At 40.2% G+C, this 21956-nt stretch overlaps 2 protein-coding genes and 1 long non-coding RNA gene across 6 annotated transcripts; 2 read left to right on the top strand and 1 right to left on the bottom strand.

The window, feature by feature from the left end:
• The first annotated feature begins 1165 nt into the window (after positions 1–1165).
• Positions 1166–12684, top strand: MLX (MAX dimerization protein MLX). Of its 4 annotated transcripts, none has more exons than XM_072403981.1 (8): positions 1166–1286; positions 2491–2527; positions 3323–3406; positions 5363–5469; positions 7772–7871; positions 8823–8922; positions 9999–10200; positions 10946–12684. In XM_072403981.1, the coding sequence occupies exons 1-8, from the start codon at positions 1239–1241 to the stop codon at positions 11000–11002; spliced, it is 735 nt and encodes a 244-aa protein (XP_072260082.1). In that variant the 5' UTR covers positions 1166–1238; the 3' UTR covers positions 11003–12684. The 4 variants fall into 4 exon arrangements, with proteins under 4 accessions (XP_072260082.1, XP_072260081.1, XP_072260083.1 ...); XM_072403980.1 differs by having other exon boundaries at positions 5324–5469; XM_072403982.1 differs by having other exon boundaries at positions 1202–1319; positions 5324–5469.
• On the bottom strand, positions 12671–21839 carry PSMC3IP (PSMC3 interacting protein). The gene is made up of 8 exons (XM_072403984.1): positions 21693–21839; positions 20239–20339; positions 18700–18789; positions 18506–18617; positions 17617–17762; positions 15757–15810; positions 14455–14514; positions 12671–13679 (listed from the first exon to the last, which is right to left on the bottom strand). The coding sequence occupies exons 1-8, from the start codon at positions 21715–21717 to the stop codon at positions 13623–13625; spliced, it is 645 nt and encodes a 214-aa protein (XP_072260085.1). The 5' UTR covers positions 21718–21839; the 3' UTR covers positions 12671–13622.
• On the top strand, positions 14530–16078 carry LOC140325886 (uncharacterized). Its single transcript, XR_011919742.1, has 2 exons — positions 14530–14912; positions 15788–16078. It is a non-coding gene; the product is annotated as an uncharacterized lncRNA (long non-coding RNA).
• Positions 21840–21956: the final 117 nt, after the last annotated feature.

Raw genomic sequence — 21956 nt, 5'->3', positions numbered from 1 at the left:
TAAGCCCCTTCCCTCTGTATGAAGCTCCTCTCCTTAGTATAAGCCCCTTCCCTCTGTATGAAGCTCCTCTCCTTAGTATAAGCCCCTTCCCTCTGAATGAAGCTTCTGAAGACAGTAGCTGTATTTCACTCCCACTTTAACTCTCACTTGTGTGCCCCACAGGGGCCCCAGTCAGTTTTGTTCAGGGGCCCACTAGGGTATCTTTGCTACTGCAGAAGACTAAGAGCTCATTCTTGTGCATTGTAATATAACACACATCACATGTGTTGTGCACTGTATTACCATTCATTGCTAATATTCTCACAAATACACTGACCCAGCACTCTGCCCTTCATGATGTATAATATTATTATTAATTAACAGGGTTTATATAGCACCAACATATTACGCAGCGCTGTACATTAAATAGGGGTTGCAAATGACAGACAGATATAGAGAGTGACACAGGGGGAGAGGACAGCGGTTGCCAATCAGTGGTCCGTGGGACAATTTTGGGAGTCCCTTGAGGGTTTTGAGTGTTCTTTTAATTGTAGGAGCAAGCCGAATGGGATGAGGAAGACCATTCCAGAGAGTTGGGGCAGCTCTAGAAAAGTCTTGGAGCCGTATACATGATTGTATTTGTGTTGTAGTGCATTGGACAACCTTATACTTACACTTCTCATCGTGCTGTGCGTTTTGTGTTATTGTGTGACAGGTTGGGGTACAGTACATTTTATGTTGTGGTATTGTCTGGTTGGGGTACAGTACATTGTGTGTTGTGTTATTGTGTGACAGGTTGGGGTACAGTACATTGTGTGTTGTGTTATTGTCTGGTTGGGGTACAGTACATTGTGTGTTGTGTTATTGTGTGACTAGTTGGGGTACATTGTGTGTTGTGTTATTGTGTGACAGGTTGGTGTACAGTACATTGCAGGCTGCCGAACACCCCCAAAACACTGGCATGCTTTACTAACCCCTTGCTGTGCATCCTTACATTATAATGTGTGGCTCGGTGGCCTTTGTAATGCACCATCATTTTGTGTGTTCTTGTGCACAGTGACAATGATCCCTGAATGGATTACCAGCTGGGATGTGTTGGTGGCCATTGGGAAGTGACAACTTGCTCTCACGCATTACAAGTCATCACGTGGTGAGCTCACGGTACATAGCCAGCAACCAGCCTGCCCTGCGCTTTCCGTCCAGCAGGAGGCGCTCCCCCACCACCTCCCCTGAGGCCTTCATTGCCTCGGCAGAGCAGTATGTCGGAGGCTGGTGTTGTCGCATCTTCCGAGGACTCATGGAGCAGAGTAAGGAGGGCGGCGTAGGACAGGCCGGGGATGGTTAGTGTTACCGGGGCGGAGGACGGGACATACAGGGCGGGTGGTACGGTGTGTATTCCCATTACAGGTCCCTGATAGAGAGCTCGCAGTCTGTCCCCCGACATGTTCGGCTCTATATTACAGCCATACATCTCTCTCATAACAGACATTTATGTACATAATTATCATTGAGGGCAGAGGAGTTGTTTAGTTTGTTGTATGGGTGTATATAAACAAGCAGGAAGACTCCCATACTGATCGGCCAGAGAAATAGAAACCCTTTGTACCATTGGCTGTAATTGTAGCAGGAAGTGGTGGTGACCACAAGGCCTACAGCCATCTAAGGGGCCATCTCTAGGTATGAGGTGTCCCCATTACACCCTCTGCCTGTATGAGCTCCATGCTGGTCATTGTTGGAGCTTACATGGTCACATGACAGTGTTTGTGTCTGGTGATTGGACACTCTGACCTATATTCTGGGTGGAGGTGAAGAAGATACATCCCCATATGTAAAGAGGAACTAAACCAAAAAAATCCACTTACCTATAAGGGCAGACCGATCCATCGTGGGGTGTCGTCCCGGCATTCGTCGCCGAGCTGGCGCGCCATCTTCGCCTCTTCTTCCGGGTTATTTTTCCTATGTCACCCGACCTAGGGGCGAGATCCCGTGACGTAGATTGGAAAAAAAACTTGCCGATCTCACTGCACATCTCTGAAATCAGCAAATTTTTCTCTTTTCACAAAAAGTCCCTCCAGGGATGCGTGATGTAGGCGGCCGAGAAAAAGGGTGTTGCACTTAAAAAACAAACAGACTTTTTACGTAACATAAAAAGATTGTCTGCCCTTTAATGTAAAGTGAAACTTCTCAGTTTAGATGTGCCTTAATGAGACCTTCAACATCATTTAAATTCCCTTAATAATATTATAGCTGCATTCAAAGTATTCTAGGTGATTGGTGCTGCCATGTTGGATAAGATTTCAGCATATATATGAGATACAGCTGTCACTCTATAGCCTTCTCCTTTGCTTCTCCCCCAGCAGTTACATAGAAAGTCATAAAGGCTAGTGACAAAGGAGCTGGGCCAGCATAGATAGTATCAGCCACTGGCAGAAAGTGTTTTTAAGTTCCTGTCTGGGATTCTTCTGCACCGGATTAATAACTTGTTTTTCTGTTTCTTTTTTTGGCTATCAGTCTGACACATCTTTCAGTGATAATGTTGTGGAGACAGGTAAGACTCTGATTTATAATCATTGGTTTGTCTAATACTACTTCTCTGTTATAATAGTTCCTGGAATGAAGATGATTGTGTTTGTCATTATTTCTCACTGCATACAATTTTCTGAAGCTCAATATTTTCTGTACATTCCTAGCATAGTTTATCAGTAACAATATTTTCTGTTGCAGGCTGTCAGGACTAAGGCTGTGCCTTGCAATTGGCTGCAGTGTTGTCAGCCTGGAAAATACTCATTCAGGTGGCTTTGGGCTGTCTGTCAGGTTTGCTAGAGAAAACAGCAGGCTGACAACACTTCTACTAATCATAAGTAAAGGCTTATCCCTGTCAGCTTGTAACAAACTGTTTTATTGGCAGGATCTCCAGGTAAGAAACTTTGCAACCGATTTCATGAGAAACTATTTGCTTAGGAAAACTGAAACAGTAAAACAAAATGTCAAATATGGATTTAGTAAAGAGGGAGGTGATTGTAATGTAAATCTGAAAATTACCTAAAGTGACAACACTTCTCCTTCAGTGTACAGTGCTAAGGGTTGTCATCCTAGGACAGATAATAAAGCAGAATGGGTTTAGATTTCTTGTGACACTTCATGATTGGCATTCAGCATTATGTATAAAACAGGGACTGGCACATACGTATTTTTCACTTTTATAATATTAATATATATGTGTGTGTGTGTGTGTATATATATATATATATATATATATATATATATATATATATAATCACTTTGTAGAAAAAAAAAGCAATCTCAGTACTGTGAAATTCTGATGACATAATCATTATTACAGGACACATCATGGAACGAAAAGGAAGCATAGTGTCCCGAGCAAATAGCATTGGCTCCACCAGTGCCTCCTCTGTGCCCAATACAGGTACAGTACAGCTCCTATGTTTTAGCATCATAATGTTACAGGATTCAGATGAATGATTCTTGGAAGGTGTATCTGTGTTTTGGGGGTGTTTAATTCACCTTTCTGATTGGCAGCACACTCCTTATCCATTAACATGTATCTGCAGCACATTAGTGTGAGTATAGTGCTGGGCTCTGATCACACTTAGTCCTGTGCCATGTTACCAGTTGGCATCGGTCTCATCTCTGTAGTTTTAGCCTTGGTGACTATAATTCACAAATCTTATCACACATTCAGAATAGTCTGACGTGCTTTAACTGGGCCAAAATTTGTGTAAATCAACAAACAGCTATTTGTGGAATGTTGTAGACAGCAGTGATGAACGCAGTGACACAAAGGCTGCGAAACCTGAGAATTACTGCATGGATTCCAATATTAGTAACCAGCTATGACCTTTTGTCATTGAAAACATATACATGAAGTGGGTTTTTTCATTGCCTCAATTCAATACTGTAGTGAAGTTACGATTAATGCAGCTGAAAAGATATTATTAACCGGATTTATATGGCGCCAACATATTACGCAGCGCTGTACAATAAATAGGTAAATGAAATGTTCAAGAAACCACTTTACACACAAGTGGATTTTATTGTCCTTTCAGTTCTAAAATTCTCACTGCTTACAGCCTTTTCTGGTGTGGGAGGAGACCTGATGTTTCTCTGCTGCAGTTCAGTAACCCTTCATGTCTCCACCCCACCCAGATTGTGACTGGACAGTGAAAGGGGAAACAGCAGAGCATTACGCTTGTATTGCACAACTGATTGGCTACTTGTGCTGTGTCAGTCTCCTTCAGTGTGAGCTGTGCTGTACAGGGGACAACAAGAGTTCAATACCGGGTTATATTAAGGTACTCATGGTGTTTTAAAAAAAAAAAAAAAAAACATTGGTGCAATAATGATTACATTTATCTGCACTCATATCTGTGTCTCTTATGTTAGCTTGATGTTCAATTTAAAGAACTGTGGTAAAGAAGTTAGGCCTGTGTTCGTTTTGAATACTTGGTCATACGACCTGATTTATTGAAGCTCTCCAAGGCTGGAGAGGATCCACTTTCAACAGTGAAGCTGTGTGATCCAGCAAACCTGGAATGGATTTCCTAAGAGTCATTTACTATTTGTTGGCAAATGTTTTCAATCTTGGACCAGATCCGCTCCAGGTTTGCTGGATCACCCAGGTTCACTGATTAAAATGTATCCTCTGCAGCTTTGGAGAACTTTAATAAATCAAGCCCATTGTGTTCAAAGCTAGCAGTGGCTTCATTCTGGCCATTTTAGTTGTTCTTTGAGTTTTGCTGAAATCTGTTCTGTATGGATCCCTGATGGATCAGGAAAATATCGATCATTTTCTGGGTTCAGCATACATCTAATAGTATAACCCAGTAGTCACCTTACAGCGGGTGGGGTGTTGGGAAAATGATTTGTGGAAACAGCTTTTCTTCATTTCTATTCATGTCAGCAATGGACACTTTCTGCTTTACTTCCTCATTTTGGTTTCCTTTGAACTAACGATCCTATGAATTCCTATAAACTTTAGGAAACTGATCTGAGCTGCTATGACAAAAAAAACGATTCCAAATTATGCCTGAACAAGTGTTTTACTACTTTTTTTTTTTTTCATAGTTGGGACGCTGGGTAAACTGTATATAAGAACAGAATGCAATGATTTCCAAATTATTAGACCCTTATATTTTTATGTAGTATATTTTATAGTAAGACAAATATGTTTAACATTTGCATTTTTTTAATGTATATTCTCCTTTGGAATTGGATGCCAGCAACAGATCAGTGTTTAATACTATTGCCTTGTGACCTAGGGGTGGGGTACAGTTTTAATTGGGGTGACAATGGTACCCATATGTGTCCGCTCAACCTTCCATAGCCCGCTGCATGATCGACAATCCTTGTTCCCCAACCGCAGATGACGAGGACAGTGACTATCGCCAGGAAAGCATCAAGGACGCCTACAAAGACAGACGAAGGCGGGCACACACACAGGCTGAGCAGAAGAGAAGGGATGCCATTAAAGTAAGACTTCATTTTCTATAGTACAGTGCAATTATTTCAGATTTTGTTATTGACTTGGCTTGTAAATTGCTTGAACAATGAGAAATGCCCCTTATCATGAAAACCTGAAAATTTCACAAAAAGAGTAGATTTTATATAGTGTGAAAATGCAGTGAATGAGACTTCCTTGGGGATGTTTCTCTGTTGACCTACTGTATGTTCTGTGTAACCACCCTCCTCGGTGCCTTCCCTATAGGGACTACAGTATTCTCCCCAGGATTTTTTTTAAGCTGGGTGGGTGGCAGCCCCTGTATTGTGTTCCAACTTTTCAGTAACAAAAACAGCCGGGTGGTTACTGAAAAGTGCTGGGCGGTGCGCACACTGTGCTACACTCATTGGTGCATTGTATTGTATCGAATAAAAATTCATTGTACAGCCAGGTCAGTGAAGTCAGTCTTCTATGTTATTAGAAGGTTCACTTTAAGAGCTCATTCACAACACTGCATTATGTTAACCTGTGTGTTGCTGCAATGTACCCAGGCATGGGTAACAAGTGAATGAGCCACAAACAGTAATATGTGTTATGGCCCATGTAACCAGATACAATCATGTATGAACAGCCTTTTGGCCTACACTGAGGGTGAAATAAGGCTGGAGCTGCGGAAAACATTTGCTCTGCATCATTACACTTCATCATCTCTTTGGGAACAGCTGCTCTTAGATAAGAAGTAACATTTTATATTGTCTGGTTTTTGGAGCTAAGTTTATGCTGCTTGTAAAATGAAGAGCAGGATTGGAGCACAGGAAGCTGATCAGAAATCTGCCTATAAAATGTAAGACCTGTGAGGTCTGTAGGTGTCCAGTAAAGTCTTGGTCTCGTTAAAGCCAAAAGTCAGTTGAATGTTTGTTACTTGTTGTGTATACCTGGATGCCAAATAAGCAATGGTTCCATGTAAACTAACCACAAAATGTTTATAGGGAAGGTGCCAGCATAAAATTCCAGTTATTATTGCAATTTATCTTAGTAAATGCTCATGTGATTTCCACGTTTGTCCTTTCATGTTTCTGGTATTTTATTAGAGGTCTAGGCAAAGAGTTATTACATATAAAGAAGTCATTTCATCCTACAAAGGATTTGTATTCTTGTCCATTAAAGTTTTAGGACTTCCGCACTTTGACACTTGTTAAAGACCGACAGACCATAGCTACTGTTCCCACATGACTATATATATATATATATATATATATATATATATATATATATATATATATATATATATATATATTCTTGGTGTGATACATTTACTTTTATTCCTGATTCTGCTCCCTTGCTTTATGTATTGCTGCACAAGATCTCTCACAGTTGGGTTTCTTTTTTTAATTCTAGAGAATTAGCAAAGTGTGCCCGTTCCTTACAAAACTAAGTCTACGTACACATGTCAGATGATTCTGCTCTGATAATCGCCCTAGGGCTGATATCAGATTAGAATCTGGAGTGTGTACAGCGCTAGTCGTCTGGACAGACGCACTGGCGGATGCACGAACGGGGAACAATTGTGATAAAAGTGAAGGGGAGAGCGCGCAGCAGGGTGCCACTTCATCCTTTTGGATTGTAAAAGATCCTTTCCAATGACAATTATTGCACATGTGTAATTAGAATGGTGTGATGTATCTCAATATACAAATAAGAGCGGCTTTTTTTTTTTTTTTTTTTTTTTTTTTTTTTCTTTTGAAAGAATATAATGGTGTGTGGTTTTTTTTTTTTGTTTTTGATTGTATGGAATATTGGCCTTGTGTACAGAGTCTTGTGCGAATAAAAAGAAAAAAAATGACAGTAACACGCAGGCAGTCTGTGATGCAGCATGTGTTATACAATACAGTAAATGGCACATAAGATAATAGGCAATCTGTGTGTGTTAATCATTACCAGCATTGTGCTATGGTAACAGATATAACGTTATATTAGGCTGACCTGATGATCATTGCTGGCTTCATATGCTGTAAGATTATTCCATCTGCTCACTGGTGCAAGAATGAATTTTATATATGTTTGTGTCTCAAAACTGTAATGGATTTTGTACTCGGTTATAAGCTCTTACACTTCATACACATACTTGGCAAAGCACTGCTTGGCAATGCAAGCATGCTGACAAAGTGCATTGGGTTGCTATTATGAATGAACAGCACCGCATTGCCTAATGCAAAATATTTGTGTATCATGTGTTTGCAGGAATGCGTGTGTGTTCATGCAGAGCAAATATGTAATTGGGCCCTAACTAGTGCACAGTACACTTTTACCAAAGTAAACATTTCTTTCCTGCAGAAAGGCTACGATGACTTACACACCATAGTGCCTACATGTCAGCAACAGGACTGCTCCATAGGCTCCCAAAAGCTCAGCAAGGCTGTCGTTCTGCAGAAGAGTAAGTACCAAATTTCTGTGCCATTTTCCATATGTTGGTGGAGACTTTTAGGGCTGTCCAGTCTTTTGTAATACTGAAAGTGATTTGTGTACCTCAGTACTTTTTTTTCATTATATGTCTGTCTGTTTCTATTTTTCTGTAACAATGACCAGTGAGAGATAAATGAAACTAGTAAACTGATGGCTCCTGGTCCTGTCCTACATAAATGTGATTAGTAGCCCTAATGAATTTGTTAATTAGATCAATTTCCTAAAATGAAATTACAAAAGAAGGGTAAATAGCGTTGGCAGAAGCATCAAATGAGAAATGTGAACTGTTAGATTTAAGATGTAGTGAGTTTTCTTTTAATTTGTTAATTACAATGCATTCTATGTTTCCTATGCATCTCATGTGTATGGCTGGAGTCTCACCAGTAGACAAGAAATTGCAGCAATCTTGTAGTCTTGCCATCTACCAATGCTTAGTGTTCATACATACAGTTCAGACGCTGGGTGATGCCATCTGGTGTATTGATGTATATTCAGTTTATAGTTCCTGCAGCATCTTACCTATTCATTTGACAATGTGTGAAACCCATGCTCTGCTGCCATCAAGTAGAAGAATCCTTACTCATCCCACTTCCCAACTTTTATTTTTACACCCTGTAATGTCATTGTGTGAGTGGCTGATGTCACTAAAGCAAGAAGTGAGAGAAATCCTCCTAACAGGGACACGGACTAAAATAAAAACCGGCCTGACCTTCACCTAAATGTGAACATAAACTACCTTAGTTGATGCCCCAAATATTTGCAGCTCACAAATCTACATTTGTAGTGAAAGGATTCATCGGGATCAGGTCATATAAGTCCATCTTTGCCCAGGAACCCTGACCAGAGCTTGTGCCTTAAAACATTTGTATATTTTACATTAAACACAATACACAGCTAATATTGATATTTATATTTTCTACAGCCATTGATTATATCCAGTTCCTTCATAAAGAGAAGAAGAAACAAGAGGAGGAAGTATCTACCTTGCGAAAAGAGGTCATGGCCTTAAAGATTATGAAATCGTGAGTTTTATGTCTTTGAGGGATTATGGGTAAGGGTGTAAAGGTTAGTGCACAAAAAACCTCTGCACTGTGCAAGTGGAACTAAACCGAAAAATATTTTAAAAAATCACTTGCCTTTAAACCTGCAGATCCCTCGATCACGCTGAACCTTTCCTCAATCAGGTCCCATGCCGTCCTGGAATTCTTCTTTGTCCCGGCACGGAGAAAGCGTTGGGTGCCACCAACTCCGATCTTCTTCTAGCTACATCACCCAATCTGGCACTGTTCAGGTGCAAGATCGAGTGACGTAAAGGGGGAAAAAAAAGCCGATCTCCCTATGCATGCGTGAGATTGGCATTTCTTTCCCCCAGTGTAGGAAAATGCCCCTTCTGTGCGTGCCCGATCTTGGGCAAGCGCAGAAGAAGCCAGCAGCCTCTTGGTATGCATGAGGTAGGTATCCTGGGAAGCTCTGGGCACTCATTCTGTCTTAATCACTGTGGTATTGGGGCATTTGAGGCTTACCCAGGGACAAACTTCCACCTGATCTCATTCCTCCCACTCTCATAGCATGCTCATGTATGGAGCCCCTCTGGCCTAATCCCAACCTTGTTGTTTTGTGGCCACATGACATGTCTCCATGTCAAGTCTTGAAAAGCCCTTTTTTAAAATTGGAAAAAGGAAGAAGGCTGATACAAGCTGACTTCATCTCCCATTAGTTGGCACTGCATCAGGAAATCTGTCCCTGAAGAAGCAGGATGTTCACAGAATGAGTCATAAAAGAACTGTAAAATTGGGCTATTTTTATCTTCTAATTATGACTTATGTATAGGAGACCATTAACACAGCCTGGCCCAAACATTGCACCCCAGAGAGTTCTTCCATTTGCCTGCTGCAGTTGTGCATTTGAAGTGGTCGTTGTGCTTCTTAGCGATGAATCTTTTCAACGCTGTGATTAGTATTACATAGGGATCTGTCCCCTCTTCCCTTGTTGCTCCTTTTTGTGTTTATTCTGTCTCTGATTGTTCTCCTGTAATACTTTCATACAACTGCCTAAAAAGTGTATATAATATTTTATGAAAGCTTTTTTTTTCTTGCAGCAATTATGAGCAGATTGTTAAAGCTCATCAGAATAATCCTCATGAAGGGACTGACCAAGTGCCAGACCAGGTGAAGTTTGGTGTATTTCAGGGCATCATGGATGCTTTGTTTCAGACCTTCAATGCCTCCATCTCTGTGAACAGTTTTCAGGAGTTGTCTGCCTGTGTCTTCAGCTGGATTGAGGAGCACTGCAAACCTCAGGTATTCCTATAGAGCCATCTGTGTTTAAAGCTTATCAAAAGCCAAAGAAGTTGTTATATTGCAGTGCCTGTATGAGGTGGCTGCATTAGATTTTATTAATACTTCTTGCCTTGTAATTCACACATCCTCTTCTTGGGCACCTACACAGTGTAAGCCAAGGTTGTCACACTAGGCTGGCACTGTTCATCATCACATGGTGGAAGGATGGGGCTGATGGCTTACATGGCATACAGAGTTATGGATGCTTGTGATTTCTTACATACATTACAAAATTGACATTTTTTTTATCTGGTTGCATTAAATTGGAGTATGAATGAGTATTTTATTTTTTAGAAACCATATCTAAGCTCAAATTGTTTAAAGGCATCATTAGCACCCCAAATAGACAATTGTAAACTGTCAAATTGTTATAGTGCAATAATGAATGTGCATTCAGTACTGGTCAGAGGAACCTATTTCCTTTAAATTAGTTGTTGATACTCTTGCACCATTTTGTGTGTGTGTGTGTATATATAGATCATAACCTATCATATTAAAATATTGAGCTTTTGTAAAATTGCTTCTAAGCACCCAAGATGTGCTATTCTCTTTTTGGGTAATTGCAAGTACATCAAACCACCTATAACATGCACGTGGGCATTTCCTGTGTATTATCCCTTTAAGGCAAGTAATAATATAAAGAAAATGTTGTTTATATGCCAGAAACAAATTACTGTTTTATTATTGATTTCATGTTTCCCTTCAGACTCTCCATGAGATTGTACGTCGTGTTCTGCACCAGCTGAAGAATCCACTTTACTGAGACTTCTCCCATTTCTCCTCCTGGCAGAGAAATGAGATGGCTTCTAGCAGTCTCCTTATTTTTCAGTAGTGCAGGAAATACTTCTGTGGTTGCACTATAGTAATTGAGACTTTCTGGGAACTCTTACACCAAGGAAGCACTGGCCAGTGATTTTTGCAAAGCTTGTTTTGTTACCAAATGGTGTAATCTTCTATATTTCAGCTTCCTTTATAGGGGCATTGGGCTGTTATGGACTTAAAAAAAAAATCAAATCAAAACACCTATTTGATCTCAAGCCATAGGTTTCTGTTCAGTTCTACAAGGCACTACTGCAACAACCTATGCAAAAAATATGCTGGTCACATTTTATTAAGCTGTTAGTGCAGTTTTACCACCTTCAACCCTTCACTTCACAGTCCCAGTGTTGTAGTCGGCTGTCCCCAATCTGTGGGGCTTTCTTCAGTCCTAAGACGATTTCTAGATGGCACTAAAAGGTGCAGTTACACTTTAATGAATTCACCATACAGATCATTCTCGATCTTCCAGAATGGAATGATGCCTTTTCTTTTGGTCTCCTTTAACACATTGCAATACAAATAGGAGATTGAGTTGCCAAAAATTTTGGAATCGCCAAGTTTGGCTGGTTGAAGCACAAAAGAGTAAAATAGTGTCTTCACCCACCAAAGAAAACCCTGTCAGTCAGCTGGTGGGATTCTAATGCTGTAGGAGGAGTAAACCGATTGCTGAAACATGGGCCTCCCAGCAGCCATGAGGTCAGGAACACCATGCTGCTGGACTTCAGTCCCCAGTTGGAGGGGATTTACACTTTTTTTAATAGAAAATGTTTCCATTTGAAATGTGGTAATGCTGAGTGACTACCACCATTTATACTGCTAACATATGTTAATGTCAAAACTTTATAAACACTGGAGCAAAGAAGAAGTTATTTAGCTTACTGCAACCTCTTATTACTACTTTTTACTCTGCACCCTTCACAGGGAAATCCAGCTGTTTGGTGGCCTTTTCATGTCACTCTCAGCAAGGTGACAAAGCATTGTCCAGTCTCAGCTAGCTGTAGCAACAAATATATGTAAAGTCAAATTTATAATGTCAGTTATATATGTGTATAAATTTGTCTCCTTATCAGGCATGGGAGAATGATGGTGAAACCTAAATTATATGAAATGCTGTTCAGGAATCTGTCAGGATGTAGTCTGATGTCACTGATTTATTTTTGATGTGTACAATTCTGATTTAAAGTGGTGTGCATGTGAGATCAGTAATTGGAGAAATCCTAAGAGGACCATGATTTCCAGACAGGTTCTGGTACCAATTGACAAATGTGTCTGTGCTTTTCATGCCATACAGATATAAGTGAGGTGTATAGGTGAAGAAGCATACAGAACCATATTAACAAAACCCCAGTCTCCAGTTATTGTTACCTTTGCAACCTTCGGGCTTATAACTGAGATTACCGAATTGGTATTTTCTAAAGTTTGATCTTTTAAACTGTTTGCTCTTTCTTTTCTATATTTATTCCTGTGTGGAAATGTATTTGTACAGCTGATTTGTGATTAAACTTCATTTAACAACCTCAGATCACTGTTGCTTTGTACCAGAGATACTTTTTGTACTATATTTCTAACATTTTAGATTTCTGTGTATAAAAAAAAATGACCAAATAAAACATTCTTGGATTCTAATTTTTTTTTATTCAATGTAAATAACATTTTACATAAATGTTCTATATACAGTTATGTGAAAGTAAATATTTACAGCCATTTGGACCACAATTTTCCTGCTTGCAGTGCTTGTGAATAACAGAATTATTCTAAAGCTGTCTAAGGAATAATGGATGCTATGAGTAGCACACGCTGGTGGGGCTGCTTAATAGCGCTCAGTGGGATATTCCCAGCCTATGTTTGGAGACATCAGAGTTTGCTACAGGAGCTGCACTATACTTCCTTTGCCTTTAGAACACCGTGTATGCTGATCACTCATCTATATACATTCCAGGAATGCATTGGAAGTTATTTTTTGCTGGAGCTTGTCCATGTCTGACTTTGAAAATGGTACAAATGTCAGCAGTGCAGAGACCATACAGCGATGTGCTTACTCCAAGACCACTTCTACAAGAAGACCACTGTGCATACCAGCTTAGTTGGGATATAGATACTGGGGGGAGGGGGAAAAATAAGTCTTAGCAATGTTCTGCATGAACTATGCCCTCACCTTACCAAGAATCCTTCCTTTGTCAGTCAGACTCTCCGTTGCACTACTGAACCCAGAACATTGGTCCATGCTAACCAGCAGAAGGCCTGACAACACTGCAGTATGACTGATCAGGTGCTTTGGATGTTCAAGGTTATAACATAAATAATTGAATTTTGTTCAGATTACCTAAACGTTTTACCACTAAATTTCCGAAGGCTCCTAGTATTTTCACAAGGCTAACAGATTCCCTACAACAACAGGGCTTTGGGTTTAAATACTGGTGTACATAACAAGCCATCTGGCAATGTCTAGCCAAAAAATTAACACTGTTTATTTCACATCGCTATCCCATCCCTTGTTCATTGAGAACACAATAATTTAGATACACAAACTGAAATTCTTTGCTGTCCAGGTTTATTCCAGCTATTCAGATGTCTGGAAGAGTTGCATTGTGTTCTTCATCTGTTTCAATGCCAACTTCTTCCTGTAACAAAGTTTTCAGTATATTTGGTAAGTAAGATGAAAGTACATTTCTACCCCTTATACACAGACAAAGATTATTTCATTTTATGGCAGAAAAGTCTATGTCAAGGGTAAAGATGTAGTTGTGCTGGCATGCCAACATTGGTCCCAGGAGCTGCAGAATATTACAAGCCTGGTGTTGATGTTACAGTTAACACGTCTACAAACCCATGTAATACAAATTCAAGCTCCTGTGCTTTACCTTTCTGCCCTGATAGAAAAATACTCCCCTAGCCGCTCTCCTCGCTCCTCCGATGACCTACGAATGACTTCCTCACTCATAACCTCATCACACACATGGCTCCAGGACATTTCTAGAGCTGCCCCAACTCTGGAATGGTCTTCATTCTTTTCGGCTTGCTCCTACTTCCTGCTCATTTAAAAGAGCACTCAAAACCCATTTTTTTCTGTCTTTTGAAACCATCACTACTTCCCACCACTACATATCTCCCCTCCTATTGTGTGTTACTTATCCAATGGTTTGCCTTTTGTGACCAATAAATTATAGTTGATTATTTCTTCAAAAAACTTGATGATATCACTGTAAGTGTTGTGTTCCTTTCCCTATACATGTATGTCCGTACATTACTTAAATGTACATTTTTGTTATATTGGTTATTGTGCTTTTCCTTTCGCCTTATATGTATGTCACCAGTATGTACCCGGTTTTGTAATGTTACCCTTGTTACAACAGAAAATCTAACAAAATCTATATGCTAAAAAAAAGTGTCACTTACATAGAATTGTTTCTTGCTTTTGGGATATCCTTCAAGGATACCATCGAATATGTCCATAGCCTGGTATAAAAGAAAATGTTTTACATATTGATCAGTGGATAGATGGCAGTGACATGGAGGTGAATAGAATATACACTGACACATTGTAAGGAAGATTCTGGTATGACACAAATTATTGTATCGCTTTCAGGTTGTTAGTGGACAGGAAGTAATGATCGTCTTGTTCTAGAAAGAGGTTAGAACATGTCGAGTTTCTTTTTGCTTAATGTCCCTTCAAATAAGGAAGTTCTGGATGACACAGAGTCTCACTATATACACTGGGGACATGAAATAAAAAATAAGACATAACACATATTTTACACTCCAAGTCAAGAAAGCAAAGAGAGTGAGGAGGTGAAGGTAAAACTCCAAAATGGGTACAAAGCCAACTGGGGAAAAGGTGTTGCTGGATTCTTCAGGTGAGGATGACTTGGCAGAGGTTCTGACTTGACCCGATTTGTACACAGATGTTATTGGAAGCCAAGGTTACAGAATAGTTTAGGGGGACGGCAGAGAACAGGAGGGGACCAGTTCATCCTACTAATGAATAATTGGACTTGAACAAGATCTGACCAGATCTAGGGATGACTCACATGCAGATAGCGCTCTTCATATAAATTGTAATGTAATTCATAATACCGTGTTTCCCCGAAAATAAGACACTGTCTTATATTTTTTTGGGCTTCCAAAAACACACTAGGTCTTATTTTCAGGGTAGGTCTTATATACTTTTTTTAATGAAAAAAAACACCATATTCCCAAATCCCCTTCTGATCACTCTGTGCTTTTTTTCCACTGTTTAAAATTGGGTGCGTCTTATAGGCCGGAGCGTCTTATAGTCCGAAAAATACGGTACATCTGGGATTAGAAGGGACAGAGGATTTATTAGATACCAGCAATAAAAGTAAGCCTTTTTTGGAGCATGGCCTGAAATGTAGGCAGCTCTAGGAAGTATTAATGAACGTGTTTTAAAAATAGAAATCTCTTCAAAAAAAAAAACATCAGCTAACTCCTTAGATGCACCATCCCCATGTATTTTAATAACTGTAACAAACCCATTATATACAATATTGATCCTACAAAAAGTAATTTCACTCTTTTTAAAGAAAAAAACACTATTAGCAATATTTAACATTAAACTCCTTTTCTTCCAATCACAAGATGTCTCTTTTAAGGAGGAATTATGATCATCAGCTGTGTATATAATTCCTTGTATGGGTCATTGATATCGGTTGATCATATCCCCACCCACATGCATCTTACCATTCTTTTTCTTTTTTTCCATTCTTTGCAGAACTGCTTCCGCTCATTGTACACCTGGACAGAGAAAAACACCAACATATTATATTTACCTGCAGCTATGACAATGTTTGTTGTGGATAAATAATACAAAAATGGTGGGCAATGTATGACAAATAATGCAGGACATAATGTTCAATCTGTTTCTATTAAAGAATACCTAAACCCCAGAACAAAACATGGTAAATACTGCAGCTTACTAATTCCATGATATTTTGTATTTTTTTATGCTTTTCCCCCATACATTCACCTGGTAATCCTGTGAATAAAACACTTCCTCTAACAAGTTGGCTGCACTCACTCCTTCAGTGTATCTATAAATGGGACCATTGCTGTCCTGCAGGCTGGAATACAAACATGTCTAACCTCCATATAGGTTTGAGGGGACTTTCTACTAACAGGTTAAGGCTGTGGAGTTGTAAAATGGGATGATAAGTTTAGTACAAAGGTGCACAAAAATGCCAATTTTTTCCAATCAAATAACAGTGCAGGTTTTTGAAACTAAAAAATGTGAGAAATGGATTAGAATGCAACATACTAGCACAGATCCAGTGTTTAACTGGAAAATAAAAATCGGATGTTTCAATCATTAGGATGACAATCAGAGGTGAATGTGAAAGGTTTTCGCTGCAGAGAAATCTAGGTCTTCATTATCCAATCTATGCTGGAAACCGGAGTACCCAGAGGAAACCAACGCAGACACCTGTGTGTCCAAACTCCATGTAGATAGTATCCTGGCCAGGATTTGACCCTGGGACCCAGCGCTGCAGAGCACTAACCTCTAAGCCACAGTGCTGCCCTTCTTCTAATTCTAAAAGAAATCAAGTTTGTAGTGTTTTTTTGGTTTAAATATGCTTACACGCCGTACTACATATCATTTGCACTCATCCCTGAGAATCAATCATGCGCAAGCATGTGACACTCAAAGTGGACAAAATGATAGATGCCAGACTATATTTCCCAGTCAATTCATGAGGATGAGAGACTTGTAGTACCAGGAAGTGAGCAATTATAAGACCTTCGCCTGTTACAAAAAACTAAAAGCAAATAGAGCTCCTGTAAATGCCTATTTGTAGGCTGGCAGTGCTACACAACGATAGTGCTTTAAGTTTACACCAGAAACATGATTGCTTTGAGCATTTGCCTTGTTCACTGTTGGCTCTAAATGGCTTTTGATTTAATGGGAAATCTCAAAGAACTCCAGGTTAATGTCCATGGGCCTCTCCTGCATTGAATTACATTGCTCATTAGTCCACTATCAGGAGAACGGTAAACACTTAAAATTATTGGTGGTAGCAGCATCATGGACTGGGCTGGTTTGCTGCCCTTGGACCAGGATAATTTGCTATAAAATGCAACTGAGAATTATGGATCATATCCATAAATTCTGCAGGAAAGATTACAGACTGTAATCCTCAAGAAATGTTGTCAAAGGACCTGAGGATGGCAGGTCAGGTGTGGAAGCCTAGTGATGTCCTTGGCTGTTTTGTGAAGAGAAATGAGATGAAGTTACTCCAAGCAGCACTAATAACCAGGTGTCAAAAAGAAAAACACACAAGTATAAAGCATTTTGGATCATTGGAATCAACCAATACAGTGAATGAACAGGCATTCCATTTCTGACTCCTTGGTTCTTATTTTCTAGTTTTTGGATTTGCATTAAAAAACGGATTAGGTTTACACCTAATTTAGGTTTAGAACACCTTTGGATCAGTTTACATTTCCAGTATATTATATCTCTGGTTTGGAAAAGGGCAACACAAATAAATAAGTAGACCAAAATAACGAACGGAGGTAATTTAAAAGATAGCCAATATGTTTTACCTTCTCCTTCTCTTCAGGTGTAACGTGATTGGTTGCAGATTTTATCTTCTCCAATTTCACCTGATATTTGCTACATTCCTCCTTCAACTCCTTAATTTCTTTCAGCATCTCTTCAGTGGTCATTGAGCTGTTTAATTCTTTTAGCTCTACAAAAGTACACAGATATGGAAGTAAAAAAATGTTCTGTCAATTATATTACTTACAAAAGGGTATTTCAACAAAACAATGTATACAAATATGCTTGTATATGAAAGAAAATGTAAATAGTGGAACAGTTAATATATTTTTCCTGTATCAGCCTCTGGCAGTCCTTGTACAGAAAGACTCAAATATGAGAAGCACAAGTGTTGACATTTTTTTAAGCCGGGTGAGAAGAAATTGCAGGCGAGTGGCAGCCCCTGTATTGTGACCAAACTCTTTAGTAACTACCTAAAACAGCCGGGTGGTGCACCAAGCTAAAAGGGGCTTGGGAGAACACTGAGAACATGATCTGTTTAGCAGCCAATCAGTGTGCCAATAGGAGATGAGTTCATGCCTGTGCTGCTTCTCCATCACTAATCAGTCAAAGTTTAATGCGTTGGAGTATTACGTATTTTTTAATACATGGGAGAGCCAATAACCCGGTCAATACAGATTTAAGAAATCAATTCCTATGTTTCACCATGATCATAATGATGTTTGGCAGGGATAAGTATAATATTTATGGAGACCAGAATACCCCTAACACTTTCTTCTCAAGCAGTCTGGAATGCCTGTGAATACTGTAAAATAATGCCCACCACCGAGCATTCCGGATTATGATTAGAGATAAAAGGAAACACAGAGATCATTACTATTAATAATACAGATCATAGAAATAAAAGGTGACAAAAACAAAACATAAACAAACCTGATTCTAGCTGCCTGCAGCTCTGCTGGCTGCCCTGGACCTTGCTGGACAATTCTGAGATTTGGGAATCAAGATTTTTCAGCTCCGAGTCACTCGCACTGGGAAATTGTTCCTAAATTACATTAGGAAATATGAGAACATCAGGATGACCATCACAGCGAACATTGAAGAATGAATTTGATTCTTCACCTTACCTGGTCTGCAAAATAGATTTTCTGCTTGCCATAAACTTTCTCTTTGATCTTGCCTTGCTGAGCCAACTGTTCCATTGCTTTAACAACTGCCTGAAGTAGAGACAATATGGTCACTTACATACATTTATAATAACATAGCCAAAACTAATTGCTAATATCTCACTTCTGTTCTCGAAAGTATGGCCCATCCAGATAGTTTAACTTATCTTATGGCTTCAGAGATTTGCTTCCTCTTCTTCTGCCGAATGATATCATCACAGGGCTCTAAAATATCTGTAGAGCTGTGACAAGGGAAGAGGAGAAATCTGCAGGGCACCCTTAGTTATTTCCAAAGACATAGAATGCCCTGCAATCCTAGATATCTAAACAGCACAGTTCTAGGATGGCTCTTGGAAGGGGAGGAAATGCCATGAGCATGGGAGGTGACAGGAGCAGAAAAATTATCACTAGCATGAAGTACGAGATCCAGAAAAAATCCCACGTGTCACACAGTATACAAAAAAAGTAACTCTACATCAAGTAAGGGATTAACTCTAGCACTGTGGGAAGCAAATAGCACTTAGGAAACACAATTTGCGAAGTTTGTAGTCTAGAATTTTGCAGTATATTGCACAGCTTCTGTGTGAATGGTTCAACTCTCCAGCTATCTCTCTTAGAAGTTTGACAAGCTGTATCTGAATGAAAGTGGAAGATTTTCTGTCTGTGCCCAGGTTTCACACAGATAGAACCTGAGAGGCTATGTGATATACTGAAATTATCACCTACAGCAGTGGTCCCCAACCTTTTGGAGCTCACAGACCACTAAATGCACGGACTCTGGACCGTGCATGTGTGGGGAGCTGTGAGTCATTCAAAGGGAAACTTCCCCCAGAGTGACGTCATGATGCCAGAGCCAGCCCACTCTCCCATCACAGGTCCGAGCCTGAAATCCATATAGGAGACATGGTCTGCGGCTCTGGTTTATGTTTCCCCCTCCTTCTCCTGACCCCGGGGGGGGGGGGGGGGGATATTCACTGGCCAGAGCCACGGACCACCAAAATTTTCACGTGGACCACCAGTAGACCACCTAGAGGACTCCACTTCCATCAGTGCTGTGTGGTGTGCTGTAGGTTTGCCTTTCTCTGTGTACATGTAAACACTGAAGCTGCATTCAGCTCCATGTAGTTAATTTTGAGCCTTTACTGGCCACTAATTGATGTAAATATTCTCTACAAACGGACTAAAGAGCCACCCTGCAGGTAAAAAATAATGCACGCGAAAATCTCTCCAAATGAGAGACTAATACTTCTCTTTCCGAGAGTAGTTGCTGTAACCAGGGTACCAATTAGGAGACTCCCTTCCCTCTGTTACTGGTCTACCCCTTGAAATGTTTAGCAGAACAAAATATTTCTCTGTAATATATATATTGCCTAGAATGTAATAAATTGCTTCTCTGTTTGCCATGCATATTGCAGCGGGTGGATTTTGTTAGAAACCCGTATTTTGGAAACCTGTACTCACCAATAACATATGTAGTAGACTTGTTTTTTGTTTACTTACAGTTTTGCCCAGGCCGTGCTCTCTCTGCAGGTTACTGAACACATCCTGGGTGCTGTATGGTCGGTTCTGATCATTGAGATATTTCAGAATGATACTGCTGGCTGCAAATACAGGAAAATAACAGAAATAGGGATATATACAAATACCACGGCCACTAATCTAGTAATCATTACTAACTTCAGGGTTTACAACAACTAATATATGTGATCTATGGAAGCTGTTATGGTAAAGGATAAACCTTCCACTTAGCAAGAGATTCACCAATGAAGGGGTTCATAGAAAGGGGGGAAATATTATTTTATACAATTAATACATTGCCTGTAAAAGTCTTTGCTTCATTGACCTCACATATACCTTCCGCTTACTAACCTCAAAGGCTTCTGGGTAAAATATCTTGGCTATCTCGCTGTTTAATTTTTTTCCTTTTTTATACTTTTCTTTTTTAGGTCTTCAGACCAATCCTGTGATGCCGGAGTCCTGTTTGTCTATATGCGTCAGAACTCCGCCGTCACCCCCTCCATAGAGCCGTGCTGTATGTACAACCCTCCCATTCATACATCGGTCTTTTCTCATTGGAATCAATTATTGAATGTGTGTACACAGCCTTAGAGTGATAACCCTGAGCTCTGCAGATTGTAAAATGTATGCACAAAAATCATTTCAAATGAAACTTTTACATTATCGCTCCACAGGCCAAACACTCTGCATCCAAAGAAATGCAAAGCAGGGGAAAGGCTGCAATGGGCACAGCTCCATAAACCTGCATTTTAGGTGCATTGCAGAGCGGGTCAAACGCAGCAGCATCTCTTATTTATAAATGAGAAGGTAATGAAAGCGGGAAATTTAAAGTAAACATTGACATGATATGTAATCCAGTGTCAGCCATTCAAGGTATTGAAGGTAAAGGGTCGGCATGACAGCCAGGAAACTAATATTTTTAGGGGAGATGAGCGATGATGTAGCTCTGGCACCTCTCACTCATGGGGAGATAAAAGCCCATCCCCCATCTCATTCCAATCATATGAATGTAGTTCCGATGGCTCTCTGTGCAGATCCTCCTGTGGTGCCCCCTAGTGACAGAGGCTGAGCATTACATCCATATCCTCTGACCCTTCACCACCTGGTGGGGAAGCTTCCTTCACTGGTCACATGACCAAACGCCAAATAACTGAGGGAAGGCGCCGCAGAAAGAAATGAGGCTGTGTGACCCCCTATGGAGAATTGTCACAGTGACCCGTGTTATACCCCTGATATTGGTGTGTCACTGTGACCCATCTGTCACTTTTCACCATTGTTAAGGCCTTGTGGTACTTTTATTTCAACCTGACATTCCCTGCCATGGCGGGTCACGTGGTATACCCCCTTCACCTCACACTCATAAAGTGCCACGGCTGTCAGGCCCAATCATGAATAATCATTACAGGGCTCGGGCAGTCCCTGTCCGGTACACTCACCCCCGCCGTCCTTAGATTTACTCATCTTCTCTACTCCAGCCGGTCTGAACGCTATACAGACTGTACTCCCGCCACAGCAGCGCTCAGCCAATCAGAAACGTCTACCACTGCGAGGCGTGGAACGCAAACATTAAGCCAGGCTCCGGCATGTAAAGGTCTTATCCACCAGATGGCGCTAGAGGTAATAGCAACGAGAAAACCGGAAGTGGGTGGGGTAGAAATGGAATAAACCGAGAGCCCGGGAAACAGGGCGTGGCTGTGTAT

This window comes from Pyxicephalus adspersus, chromosome 3 (assembly GCF_032062135.1).
Source record: "Pyxicephalus adspersus chromosome 3, UCB_Pads_2.0, whole genome shotgun sequence".
Lineage (NCBI taxonomy): Eukaryota > Metazoa > Chordata > Amphibia > Anura > Pyxicephalidae > Pyxicephalus > Pyxicephalus adspersus.
Note: the sequence above shows the minus strand (reverse complement) of the source record. Positions and strands in the feature narration are given on the sequence as shown.